General features: G+C 42.5%; 1 protein-coding gene across 7 annotated transcripts in view; it reads left to right on the forward strand.

Moving 5' to 3' along the window:
• Positions 1-14221, forward strand: part of LOC140724770 (lethal(3)malignant brain tumor-like protein 4) — a 403124-nt gene that overhangs the window by 192170 nt on the left and 196733 nt on the right. For all 7 annotated transcript variants that reach the window (XM_073039328.1, XM_073039363.1, XM_073039353.1 and 4 more), the window contains 2 exons: positions 4958-5037; positions 6703-6813. In XM_073039328.1, coding sequence (XP_072895429.1) covers positions 4958-5037; positions 6703-6813 — 191 coding nt within the window. The remainder of the gene's footprint in view (positions 1-4957; positions 5038-6702; positions 6814-14221) is intronic.

Consider the following 14221-nt stretch of genomic DNA (forward strand, 5'->3'; position numbering starts at 1 on the left):
GCCTCCAAACTCCAGCTGATTCAGATTTGGGCCTGCAGATGTTGATCTTTGACTTCCCCAGAGGACCCATAGAGATTCTCAGACTCTGCTCCAGCCAATGAGTCTCAACTTCCAGACATCCCCTTCAATCCTGGGGCCTTGGTCCTTGGCATTAACCCTAGGACATGCTCATCACCGAATACTAGACTTTGAAATCCGGTCTCATCAATTCACAGATCCAGGGTTTATCAGAACTTGTTCCTCCTGCCCACATGGAACTCCGGTTCCAGAACCCACCAACAACTCGCTTGGACTCTGCCCTGTCCTCTAATTCCCCCACATCCCTGTCCCTAAACCCCAACCTGACCCCAAACTCGACTCTCTGACCCAAACCTATAAAGCAATTAAAATACAACTATTTGACAGAGATAGTCAGGTTATTGACCTCTGTATCAGTTTCATAGTTAGTGTTAATGCAGTGTAATACATTTGTCACGACATCCTAAGGTTGTAGGTACAACCGGCACTCTAGCAACCCGAATGTTCAGAATGTTGGATAAGATATTTAACCAATCAGCATCTCAGATAGTGTGTGTGTGTGTGTGTGTGTGTGTGCATGCGCACAATTCCACTCATCAGAGTAAAAGCATAAACGTGAAGAGGTTTGCTTTGTTCCCCTCAGGTATCTCACACTCGGAGCCTCTTGCCGTTGTATTTCTTCTCTTCCATTCTGTGAGCCAGAGTGTGGGTGACAACCTGGAAGTACAGTAATGCACTGAGCCTGGTGATACACTGGATCAATATTGAGCAATTCTCTGCTGGGGTTTGTGGGGCTGTGGTGGCATTCAGTAATGATGTACCCTGAGGGAATTTGCTCTTTCTGCTTCTTGTTATCTTCTTTGGATAGGAAGTAGAGATGGGTAGAGATATTTTAATGGGATGAGTTGGATTTTAGGAGACATGATGTAGGAGGCCTCCGTTGGTCAGGGTCAAGCATGGATGTTGCATCCTAGCTGTCCAGGTATGCAGGCCTGAGCAGTACAATATGGAGAGCAAGCTGTTGCCCATAAAACCAGCTCCCCCTCTGCATGTATCTCATGAACCCAAAGGAATGGCAGAGACTGAAACAGTTTGACACCAGCAGAGTCACAGGATTTGCCCATTGGCATTGAATTCAATGTAGAACTGCCTCAGGAACTCCAGCTCCATATTTTCCCCTCGGGGTTTACTCCTGAAGCCTTCCCCATGAGTGTGTGTATCCACAAAGCAGTGGAGGTTTGAGATCAGAGTTTTCTTTCTCCTGGATGAGCTGCCAATCATGGCTGATGAGTTCTGTCTGCCCAACGTGACTGCTTTTATGGCGCCATCCAGTAACCTTTGCCTCTTTTCTTGCCAGGAAAAGTGGTTCCGTCGGGCTTAGTAGTTTAGCCAAATGTGAATGCCAGGAGCTGGACTCGGTGGTCAGAGTCTATTTGAGGTGCACACCATTTAGCATTTAATAGGTACTGGGAGCTTATACCCATCAACTGCCCCAGCTATGACAACCTTAAGGAACCACATGATGTTGGACAGTGCAGGTAATAGATGAAATCAGTGTGTGCCTTCGAGAACGTACTTGAGTTTTCAAAACCAGCAACTCTGGATGACCCAGGAGATTCGCGGTGTTCAGGTCCGGAGATCCAGAGTCCCATAAATCCAGGTACAACCTGTGGAAGGTCATAATAAGAGTGAAGAGGCAATCGCTGTGAAATGAGAGACACAATCAGGTGTGCGACAACTGTGGCAAGGTTTGCATGCCATTACTTCCTATGAGGTGAAGACGAACAGCATAAAGAGTGATGATGCTTCACTCCGTGATGAGCTTGGTTACTACACTCCTGCAACTTCATTCAGTATCTGGTGATCCTGTGATCTCTTTCTCGGAAGCTGATGTCTGAACATCGTTCAGAAGGGTGAACCCTTGCAAGGTATTCGGCACCAGGCTGCCTGCTGACAATTTGTGCTAACCGCCTGGCAGGGGAATTCAAAGACATCTTCAACCTCTCACTGTTGGGGTCTGAGGTTCCCACTTGCTTCAGAAGGGGCAGCAATCATACTAGTTCCCAAGAAGAGTAGAGCAAGCCGTCTCAATGACAATTGACAGGTAGCACTCATGTCTATCATAATTAAGTGCTTTGGGAGATTGGTTATGGCCAGAATGAATTCCTGCCTGAGTAGGGGCCTGGACCTGCTGCAATTTGCCTACTGCTGCAACAGGCGATACAGTCTCACTAGTTTTCCACTCTGCATTAGAGTACCTAGACAACAGCAAAACATAAGTCAGGCTGCTGTCTATTGAATACAGCTTGGTATTCAATGCCAACATCTCCTCAATAATGATCACCAAGCTTTGAAACCTGAGTTTCTGTACTTCCTTCTACAGCTGGATCCTAGACTTCCTTATCAGGAGATCAAAGTCAGTGTGGATCAATAATGACATTTCCTTCTTGCTGACTATCAACACAGCCTCACCTCAAAGATGTGTGCTTAGCCCACTGCTCTCTCTACATGAATAACTGTTTGGCTAAGCCCCATCAATAAATTCGTAGATGACACCATTAAAGTTAAAGTCTGTCTTGAGCCTTACAGGCTCATCAGGTTGGTGCTTATGCCGGTTTCCGTGGCGTGAAGCGACAGAGAGTATGAGACCCTTCCCCCCCCCCCCCGGATAGGACGCCAGTCTATCGCGAGGTTAACCTCCCAGCGTTTTGCTGGTACCCATTTTCAGCTGGGTGGACTGGAGCAATATGTGGTTTAGTGCCTTGCTCAAGGACACAACACACTGCCTCGGCTGGGGCTCAAACTCACGACCTTCAGATCACTAGTCCAACACCTTAACCACTTGGCCACGCGCCATGCAGATGACACCATTGTTGTTGGTAAAATCTCAGATGACAATGAGGGGGGATACAGGAGTGGGATAGATCGGGTGGTTGAGTGGAGTTGCAACAACAACCTTGCACTCAGCATCAACAGGACCAGCAAACTGGTTGTGGACTTCAGGAGGGGAAGTTGGGAGAGCACACACCGGTCCTCATTGAGGGGTGGATGGCGGAAAAGGTGATCAGCTTCAAGTTCCTGGGTGTCCACATATTGGCAGTCAAGAAGAAGGTATGCCAGTATTAGAGCTTGAGGACATTTTGTACGTCACTAAAGACGTGCAGATTTCTATAGATGCCCCATGGATTTCCTTCTGCCTGGTTGCATCTTCGCTTGGCCAGGAGCCTCCAACACATATGATCATAAAAGGCTGCAGGTCATTGTAGACCCAGCCAGTACTGTCATTGGCACAACTCTTCCCACCATCAAGGACTTCGTCAAGAGGAAGTGCCTGGATGACTGCTTCCTCCATTGAGGACCCTCACCGTCAGGCCATGCCTTCTTTGCATTGCTACTATCAGGGAGAAGGTACAGTTCCATTGTGAAATTACTGAATGGTCCATGAGCCCATGAATACTATCTTGTTATTTTCTACACTATTTATTTTGTAATTTTAAGTAATTTTATGACTTTGCACTGTAAAATAACACATTTCATATCATTTAAGACAGTGATAATAAACATGATTCTGAATGTGTGTGTTCTCCATTGTGCCAAAGATTATGAGGAAATTATCAGTCAGTATTCTCTTCCCAACAACAATACTTGTGCACAGCTGTTAGATATCTTGCTTTTTATTTTTAGCAGCTACTATTGGAAGGAAATCCTATCAACCTGTTTTAAGTTCGTACAAATGTTAAATATTACATATGATTTTTATGCTATTAAATTCCATAAACTGAGGCAATAAACTTGTCTTTTCTCTATAAAAAATTAATAATGACATTTATTTCAATAAAGACAAGTTCAATGCAGGTTGGGCACTCTGCTCTGGGATCTACAGCACAAAATAAAGACCAAAATATTAGCCATTTAATACAGATTTCTCATTGTAACTCACAATTTGCATCACTTCTTTGAGGGTACTTTCAAATCTCTTTTGAACTTGTCCATCATTGATCCTGCCACTGTCTGTAAGGAGTTTGTACATTCTTCCCGTGACTGCGTGTTTACTCCGGGTGCTCTGGTTTCCTCCCACAGTCCAAAGGTGTACTGATTGGTAGGTTAATTGGTCATTGTAAATTGCCCCGTGATTAGGCTAGGGTTAAATTGGGGGTGTTGGGTGGCACAGCTTAAGGGGCTGGAAGGATCTACTCTGCACTGTCTCTCAATAAACCACAAGTTAACTTGCGGCAAGGGCAGTCCTTCAACATCACCGCTAGCTTCTGTTGCTTCTCAGTATCCAACACCCACTTTCTCCTCTTCTAAATGAACATTATTGCACATTTCCTCTCCCTGTATTTTACTTTTTAGAATTCTGTTCTGGAAAGTCCTCCACTTTGTTAATTATTTCCTCACCTTCAGAAGATTTTTTTTTTCAAAAATATTACTGATCAACCACCAGATGCTGTCACCCACCCTCTGATAAATCAAAGGGTTGTTTTGAAAAAACAAACACGATTAGTACATCTCCTTATCACAAATTCAATATACTTCTAATAAAACACTATGTTACATGCATATGGTGTTATTTCACCCCAGAAGCATCAGTCTTTTTTGTAATATGTCCTTATTTTCTAAACTTTTTTACATAGAAAATGGATGAATTTATCAATTTGTTGTGTCATACAAGTGGACCTCAAGATTTTGTGTTCTGTAGGTAGTTGTACTCTCCATGTTTTGAATTACTTTGTTATTTCACTAATTTTTATTTCTATTTTTGCCCTACTTATTTAATTTAAACATACACACACACAGATTCGGTTTTGTTTCTATTGTTATGTATTGCATTGTACTGTTGCTGCAAAGACAACAAATTTCACAGTGATATTAAACCTGATTCTGTTTCCGATTGTTCTCCTACACAGTACAGTTTGTAACTTCTTTTTTACTATTTCAGGCTACCATGAAAATTTTTCGTGGAAGAAATACCTGGAAGATCTGGGTGCTATATCAGCTCCAGCCCGTGCTTTCAAAATAGTACGTTACTGTTTAGCAAACTGATCAAATTAAATTTTATAGAGTAGCCGTAAGTATCAAGCAGTATGTTGAATGTAGTTGTACAGTTACAATAAACACAAATAATCGCACATTGTAATTGCATATTAACCATTTTAGTTAACAGTATTCAGTAAAAATACAAGATTTAATTCTTGTTCTTCCTTTAGAGGTCCTCTATCATTCCAAAATGTAATGATATCAGCTACAACAATGAAATGCCTCATAATGTAAAGGACCACAGTTAATGGGAGCGTTTTGCTGAATTATTTAAAAATTCACTACAGAGTGTACTAGTGCCAAACCAAACATTTACAATCCCTGCAGGAGCTAAATATTTCATAAGGTCTTAGTTTTATTGGAAGTAATTCTTTCTCTGTCTTTTTTTTGTTCTTGTTTCTTTACTTCCATGTGGGTTATCCTTCAGTGTTAAAGATTGAGTGGACATGGAGAGGATGTTTCCTGCAGTGGGGGAGTCTACGACCAGAGGACTCCATCTCAGATTGGAGGGACATCCATTTAGAACAGAGGGGAGGCTGAATTTCTATAGCTAGAGGATGAATCTGTGGAATTCACTGCCACGGAAGGTTGTGGAGGCCAAGTCATTTGGGTATATTTAAAGTGGAGGATCTCATGTTGTAGTCGTGGATAAATTATAATAATGTGCATCAGAGTGTGTAATACTTGTCTTTTGGCACCTTAGAATGTCCCCAATATTAGAAAGAGCTGAGTGCATTGCATTATAGAAACACCAAATAGTGGGATTTATTATTAGAAGATTACATGATAAAACAGATTCATCTTAGTTATTTATCATTTGCATTTAATAGACTGGATTGTGCTTGATCTATCCCCAATCCTACACCTGCCCTGCTAGGTTCCTCCTCAGTCATATTTACCATTGTTGATGTATTGGGATTTATCAACCTGAAGGTCTGGATCCCACTACTGTGCTGTGTGCCAGTGTTCCCTTCCATTTAATGAGATGGAAGTGGGCCAGGATATTAGGCCTTAGGCTGCAGGCCCTAACACCTAGACCCAGAGCAAGCCAGAAGCATTTTGTTAAGTTGCCTCTTTCAAAGGGCTTTTAATTGTTTCTGGTTATTCCTCAAGTTGGTTAGAAGCATTAAAAAGGTTTGAGTTCCTTTTAATAACTAAGGTTTAAGACAAATTAAAGCAATACATATTTAATTAGCATTTTAAATGTCTAACAAATTAAGTAAAACATGTAAATGAAGGAAAATAAATAAGCTATTAACCTTTAAACAAATGGGAGTGTGCTGTTTATGCCAAGCATGGCTAACATAAAGCAAAGTACACTAGGCTCCTCATCTCAGAACATCAGTGATGGATGTGGTGCTGAGTCCTGTGGCAGAGCAGAAGGTCAGAAATACTAACATCTTCAGCTTGCATGACTTCCATGTTTCAACAGAAAAGTATGGAAGCTGGAGGAGAGCTGATCTGTAAGGAGAATACTGCTGGTGGTTTTCTGTGGATCCACTTACAGCCCATTATTTATAATTTTACAGTCTTACAAAAACCATAAAGGAGCTAAATTTTCCTTGGGCATTGTTAATATGGGTGATTAATTGTTTTAATTTAATTAAATTTCTACATGTAATGTGACCCTGTTGAATACTTTTCCAGAGGCCATCACATGGTTTCCAAGTGAATATGAAACTGGAAGCTGTGGACAAGCGTAACCCAATGTTGATTCGTGTTGCCACAGTTGCAGATACAGATGATCAAAGGATCAAGGTACTGCTTTTTTCTCTCTAATTCCCACAAAATATCCAGTGGTTTGCAATTGTTTCTAAGATTTTTCAGAACTGTCGCAGAAGATTTCCACATTGTCTCATTCCCTCAGCAGAGTATTCCATGTGAAATGTAATCCTTGACATGGCAAGTAGGATTAAAGAGAGTCTCAGGGCATTCCATACATACACCAGGTGCAAGAGGATCATGCGAAGTGGAAGGACATGGCAGAGGGGTTTAGTTCAGTTGGCCGTTTGATTACTAATTTAATTTGCTTTTCACAACATTGCAGGCCAAAGGGCCTGTTCCTATGCTGTACTGTTCCATGTTCTGATAGGACATATAGCTTCATTGTTGTTTCTAGCTAGTTACGCTCAATTTTGCTGAACAGATAAACAGTCCAATTCGTAGGTTCTTTTTTTCTCCCTTGTCACCTTATCTCTCCTAAATTTAAGTGATATCAAACTAACTTCACTTACAAAGTACCACAGCTTTACAGGGATACTATTACAGCTACAGAAAGGGTGGATAATGTAGCAGGATCCTCTTTTGAGTCAGTATGGGTGGAAGTCAGGAACAGGAAGAGAGCAGTTACTCTACTGGGGGTATTCTATGGCCCCCCTGGTAGCAGCAGAGATACCGAGGAGCAGATTGGGAGGCAGATTTTGGAAAGGTGCAAAAGTAACAGGATTGTTATCATGGGTGACTTTAACTTCCCTAATATTGATTGGCACTTGATTAGTTCCAAGGGTTTAGATGGGGCAGAGTTTGTTAAGTGTGTCCAGCATGGATTCCTGTCACAGTATGTTGACAGGCCGACTAGGGGGAATGCCATACTAGATCTAGTATTAGGTAACGAACCGGGTCAGGTCACAGATCTGTCAGTGGGTGAGCATCTGGGAGACAGTGATCACCACTCCCTGGCCTTTAGCATTATCATGGAAAAGGATAGAATCAGAGAGGACAGGAAAATTTTTAATTGGAGAAGGGCAAATTATGAGGCTATAAGGCTAGAACTTGCGGGTGTGAATTGGGATGATGTTTTTGCAGGGAAATGTACTATGGACATGTGGTCGATGTTTAAGGATCTTTTGCAGGATGTTAGGGATAAATTTGTCCCGGTGAAGAAGATAAAGAATGGTAGGATGAAGGAACCATGGGTGACAAGAGAAGTGGAAAATCTAGTCAGGTGGAAGAAGGCAGCATACATGAGGTTTAGGAAGCAAAGATCAGATGGGTCTATTGAGGAATATAAGGTAGCAAGAAAGGAGATAAGAAGGGGCTGAGAAGAGCAAGAATGGGGCATGAGAAGGCCTTGGTGAGTAGGGTAAAGGAAAACCCCAAGGCTTTCTTCAATTATGTGAAGAACAAAAGGATGACAGGAGTAAAGGTAGGACCGATTAAAGATAAAAGTGGGAAGATGTGTTTGGAGGCTGTGGAAGTGAGCGTGATCCTCAATGAATACTTCTCTTCAGTATTCACCAATGGGAGGGAACTTGATGACGGTGAGGACAATATGAGTGAGGTTGATGTTCTCGAGTATGTTGATATTAAGGGAGAGGAGGTGTTGGAGTAGTTAACATTAGGACGAATAAGTCCCCGGGGCCTGACGGAATTTTTCCCAGGCTGCTCCACGAGTCGAGGGAAGAGATTGCTGAGCCTCTGGCTAGGATCTTTATGTCCTCGTTGTCCACAGGAGTGGTACCGGAGGATTGGAGGGAGGCGAATGCTGTTCCCTTGTTCAAAAAAGGTAGTAGGGATAGTCCGGGTAATTATAAACCAGTGAGCCTTACGTCTGTGGTGGGAAAGCTGTTGGAAAAGATTCTTAGAGATAGGATCTTTGGGTATTTAGAGAATCATGGTCTGATGAGGGATAGTCAGCATGGCTTTGTGAAGGGCAGATCATGCCTAACAAGCCTGATAGAGTTCTTTGAGGAGGTGACCAGGCATATAGATGAGGGTAGTGTAGTGGATGTGATCTACATGGATTTTAGTAAGGCATTTGACAAGGTTCCACATGGTAGGCTTATTCAGAAAGTCAGAAGGCATGAGATCCAGGGAAGTTTAGTCAGGTGGATTCAGAATTGGCTTGCCTGCAGATGGCAGAGGGTTGTGGTGGAGGGAGTACATTCAGATTGGAGGGTTGTGACTAGTGGTGTCCCACAAGGATCTGTTCTGGGACCTCTACTTTTCGTGATTTTTATTAACGACCTGGATGTGGGGGGTAGAAGGGTGGGCTGGCAAGTTTGCAGATGACACAAAGGTTGGTGGTGTTGTAGGTAGTGTAGAGGATTGTCGAAGATTGCAAGAGACATTGATAGGATGCAGAAGTGGGCTGAGCAGTGGCAGATGGAGTTCAACTTGGAGAAGTGTGAGGTGGTACACTTTGGAAGGACAAACTCCAAGGTAGAGTACAAAGTAAATGGCAGGATACTTGGTAGTGTGGAGGAGCAGAGGGATCTGGGGGTACACGTCCACAGATCCCTGAAAGTTGCCTCACAGGTAGATAAGAGTAGTTAAGAAAGCTTATGGGGTGTTAGCTTTCATAAGTCAAGGGATAGAGTTTAAGAGATGCGATGTAATGATGCAACTCTATAAAACTCTAGTTAGGCCAAACTTGGAGTACTGTGTCCAGTTCTGGTCGCCTCACTATAGGAAGGATGTGGAAGCATTGGAAAGGGTACAGAGGAGATTTACCAGGATGCTGCCTGGTTTAGAGAGTATGGATTATGATCAGAGATTAAGGGAGCTAGGGCTTTACTCTTTGGAGAGAAGGAGGATGAGAGGAGACATGATAGAGGTGTACAAGATATTAAGAGAAATAAATAGAGTGGACAGCCAGCACCTCTTCCCCAGGGCACCACTGCTCAGTACAAGAGGACATGGCTTTAAGTTAAGGGGAGGGAAGTTCAAGGGGGATATTAGAGGAAGGTTTTTCACTCAGAGAGTGGTTGGTACGTGGAATGCACTGCCTGAGTCAGTGGTAGAGGCAGATACACTAGTGAAGTTTAAGAGACTACTAGACAGGTATATGGAGGAATTTAAGGTGGGGGGGGGATTATATGTGAGGCAGGGTTTGAGGGTCAACACAACATTGTGGGCTGAAGGTCCTGTAATGTGCTGTACTATTCTATGTTCTATGTTCAACACAGCCAGCATCCAAGCAGTGACCCTAAGCCACCGAGCAGTGACAAAATTTACCAGAGCTCATATGCATGGATTAAAGTGAAAGCCACCGAGAGTGAAACTTAGTATACAGTATGTTTTGTCTATTGATAAAATGATTTTTTAATTATGCATATATAGGAGAGTTTTGTGCTCCAGACATCTGTTCCCACCCAGTTTCGCTCCTCCAATTTCATTCCTTAATCACCAGGATAAATAGTATTTTTTCGCAAGCTCCTTGGTCACAAAAAGTCAACTGGCAGCCAGGTCCATGTCGAAATCTCATAAAACTTTTTGAAACTGACTTGCAGGAATAGAGTGGGGACAGCTCTTCAGCTAACTTTCCTCCCACATAATGCTGCACACAAATGATCAGCTAGGCATAATGAGTGATGGAATTCCTGCAGGATGATTCACAGCTTCAGTATTTGAAACAGAAAAAAAAAACTGAAGATGTTGGAAATCTGAAACAAAAGTAGAAAATGCTGTAAGTACTTCAAAGGCAGCATCCACAGAGAGAGAAGCGGAGTCAGTATTTCACAGAAATGACTGTTCATCAGAACGGGACTGCAGAAGTACTTTGTCAAGGAAAGAAACAGCCATCGTTGAGGGTGAACAGGCAAATGGAACCAAATGAAATCCCATTGAAGTGAAGAGCTTCAAGAGAGAGAAAAGACTTCAAGGAAAGACATGTCGCCGTGGATTGAATAGTAATTCAAGCAAAAAAAACCCCCTCTTCTTCAAGGGGTTCCCATTTGAAGAGTTTCAGTTTCCATTCCTAGAAACATAAAACACTACAACACAGAAACAGGACATTTGGCCCATCTAAGCTATGTCATACTACTAATCTGCCTAATCCCTTTGACCTGCACCTGGACCATAGGCCTCCATTGCCCCATCCCATTTTACCTATCCAAATTTATCTTAAATGTTGAAATTGAGCCAGCATCCACTTCACTGGCAGCTCGTTCCACACTCGCACCACCCTCTGAGTGAAGAAGGTCCCTCTCATGTTCACCTTAAGTATTTCATGTTACACCCTTAACCCATTGCCTCTAGTTCCACTGTCACTCAACATCAGTGGAAAAAGCCTGCTTGCATTTACCCTACCAATACTCTTAATAATTTTGTATGCCTCTTTCAAATCACCCCTCATTGTCTTACACTTTAGAGAATAAAGTCCTAACCTATTCAACCTTTCCCTATAACTCGTTTCCTCAAATCCTCGCAACATCCTTGTAAATTTTCTTTGCACTTTTTCAATCTGGTTGATTCCTTTTGTGTACTGTAGGTAGGTAACCAAAACTGCTCACACTACCCCAAATTAGGCCTGACCAATATCTTAAACAACTTCAACATAGCATCCCAACTTCAGTACTCAAAACTTTGATTCATGAAGGCCAATGTGGCAAAAGCTCTCTTTATGACCCTATCTACCTGTGACACCACTTTCAGTGAATTGTGGATCTGTATTCCCAGATCCCTCGTTCTACCACACTCTGCATTACTCACCATACAACTCCTACTCTTGTTTGTCTTCCCAAAGTGCAACACCTCACATTTATCTGCATTAAATTCCATCTGCCATTTTTCAGCCCAGTTTTTGCACTGGTCCAGATCCTGCTACAAGTTTTGATAGCCTTCCTTGCTGTCCACTATGCCCCCAATGGTGGTGCTATTCACACATTTACTGATCCAATATATCACATTATCATTCAGTTCATTGACAAAGAACAGTGGGCGCAGCAATGATCCCTGCAGCACGCCACTAGTCACAGGTCTCCAGCCAGAGAGGCACCCTTTATTACCACTCTCTTGCTTCTTCTACAAAGCCAGTGTCTAATCCAATTTACTACCTTGTCCTGAATATCAAGCAAATCAATTTCTTGACCAACCACCAATGTGGGACTTTGTCAACTGCCTCGCCTTTATCGACTTTCCTGGTAAATCCATGAAAAACTCTTTAAGGTTAGACACGACCTACCACGTGCTAGGCCATGTGGACTATCCTATATTAGTCCCTGCCTATCCAAAGTCATATATATCTGGTTCCTTAAAATACCTTTCAATAATTTGTCCACTGCAAGTGTTCTCCGGCCTATAGTTTCCTGGGTTATTCTTAGAGCCTTTCTTAAACAATGGAATAGTATTTGCTATCCTCCAATCCTCCAACACCTCACCCGTGGTTAAGGACATTTTCAGTATCTCTGCTAGGGTCCTTGCAGTTTCTGCACCAGCCTCCCACAAGCTCAAGCCCTGGGTTTGCTTCCTAATTTGCTTCAAGGCAGCAGTACCTCCTCCTCTGTAATCTCGATATGTGACATGACCTCACTGCTGTTTTGCTTCATGTCTTCTTTTAGCCCTCCTGATTCCTAAGGGATATGTGTACCTCTTTGTTATCTTGCTACCTTCAATGGGTATCAGGTTCCAATCTTGTGTTCCGATGAAGGGTCATTATCCTGACATGTTGACTCTATTTTTCTCCCTCACAGATGTTGTTTGACCGGCTGAGCATTTTTTGCATTTTCTGTATATGTTTCCATATTTCAGTGTAATGGTGTTCCTTGATATCCCCATGGTTTTCATTTTATTAGTATCTCACCTTGGTTGGTTTTTTTGCAAACTTTCTCACCTCAAAAAACATGAGATGACATTTGGTACCATTATTGTTAGTCTTAATCTGACAACCTTAATATCTTTCTGACATGTGGTATGCAGAACAGAAAATTGCTGGTGCCTGAGGTAGGAGTTGGTTTGGGAAGATTTGGGGGTGAGCAGAGTGAAGACTTTTATTAGTGAACCATAGATGAGCATGTCTCGTGCCAAGGAATCCTGATTCACAGATGTTATGAAGTAACTGAAAGTGACGTCTACTGGTGTTAATGATTAGGTAAACAGTAGAAAAAAGCCTTATTTTTCTCACTCCACTTGCTCAGAGCTACACCTACAAAATGCTGGAGGAACTCAGCAGGTCAGGCAGCACGAGTGGAGAGGAATAAACAGTTGACGTTTTGTGCCAAGACCCTTCATCAGGACTGGGCTCTGGAGTCCTGACAAAGGGTCTCGGCCCAAAGTTGACTGTTTATTCCCCTCATAAATGCTGTCTGATCTGCCGAGTTCCTCCAGCATTTTGTGAGTGCTGCCCCTACCATTGTTTTCTGACAAGAGATCTCTTGTTTGGTGCACTGACCTCGTTCTTGCAGTGGCTGAATACTGGCTGTCTGACATCAGTTTATCTTCTCCTCAGAACAATAAGAACATCACAAAATAAGTGGCACTTGTAATGAAATATCAACAAGCTCCGCAGTTGCTACTTGCCTTATACAGTCTTTCCAGCATTTCCAGTTTTGTGCTCCTGAGTAAAGGGTCACAGCCAAAATGAACTCCCCTCAGTACAATTGTAAGCCTAATAAAGACATTTGTAACAGCTCAGATTTAAAATTGGAATCGCAAATCAGTGATCAAAGGGCAGAACTGAAGATCTGAAAGCGCATTGCTAGACATAAAAGGAGAGGTTGTTGTAAATGTCAGCAATTCAGGGGATCTAATTAGATGGAATAGGAAATGCAGCTTCTGAATACTTGGCATTGTCGTCCATGCAGCACCTAATCATCTACCTTTTACATGATGCTCATTCAGTCTGAGACAAATAACCTCAGGGCAAATTAACATGTCCAATTAAAAATTTAACAAAAATCAAACATAACACTTGGATTAACTATGGGATAAATATTGGCCCCAGCACGTGAGCAAATTCCTCCGCTTTTCTATGAAACAAGCCCATGGGACCATTGGCATTTATCTAAGAAGCGGAGAGAACTTTAGTTCAATATCTGAATGCCAGCCCCTCCAGCAGTGCAGCAGTCTCTCTTGCCGAGATCTGTTTCTTAAGTCCCTGGAGTGGCATTGAAACCAGAAACTCCAATTTGGAGACAAATTATTGCCAGTGAGCAACACCTGACCCTGATGTGTTAAATGAGTCTCACATGAAGTGCTTTGCGCACCGATCTCCCTTTACTCAAGAAATATAGGCAACTCGTAGCAGATGGAATTCCATGCAGACAAGTGTGAGGGTTTGCACTTTGGTAGGACCAGCTAGGGTAGGTCTTACACAGTGAACTGAGGAGTGCAGTACAACAAAGGGATCTGGGAATCCAGGTCCAGAATTATTTGAAAGTGGCATCACCGGTAAAGAGGGTTGTAAAGAAAGCTTTTGACACATTGGCCTTCTTAAATCAAAGTATTT

Source organism: Hemitrygon akajei, chromosome 1 (assembly GCF_048418815.1).
Source record: "Hemitrygon akajei chromosome 1, sHemAka1.3, whole genome shotgun sequence".
Taxonomy (NCBI): Eukaryota; Metazoa; Chordata; class Chondrichthyes; order Myliobatiformes; family Dasyatidae; genus Hemitrygon; species Hemitrygon akajei.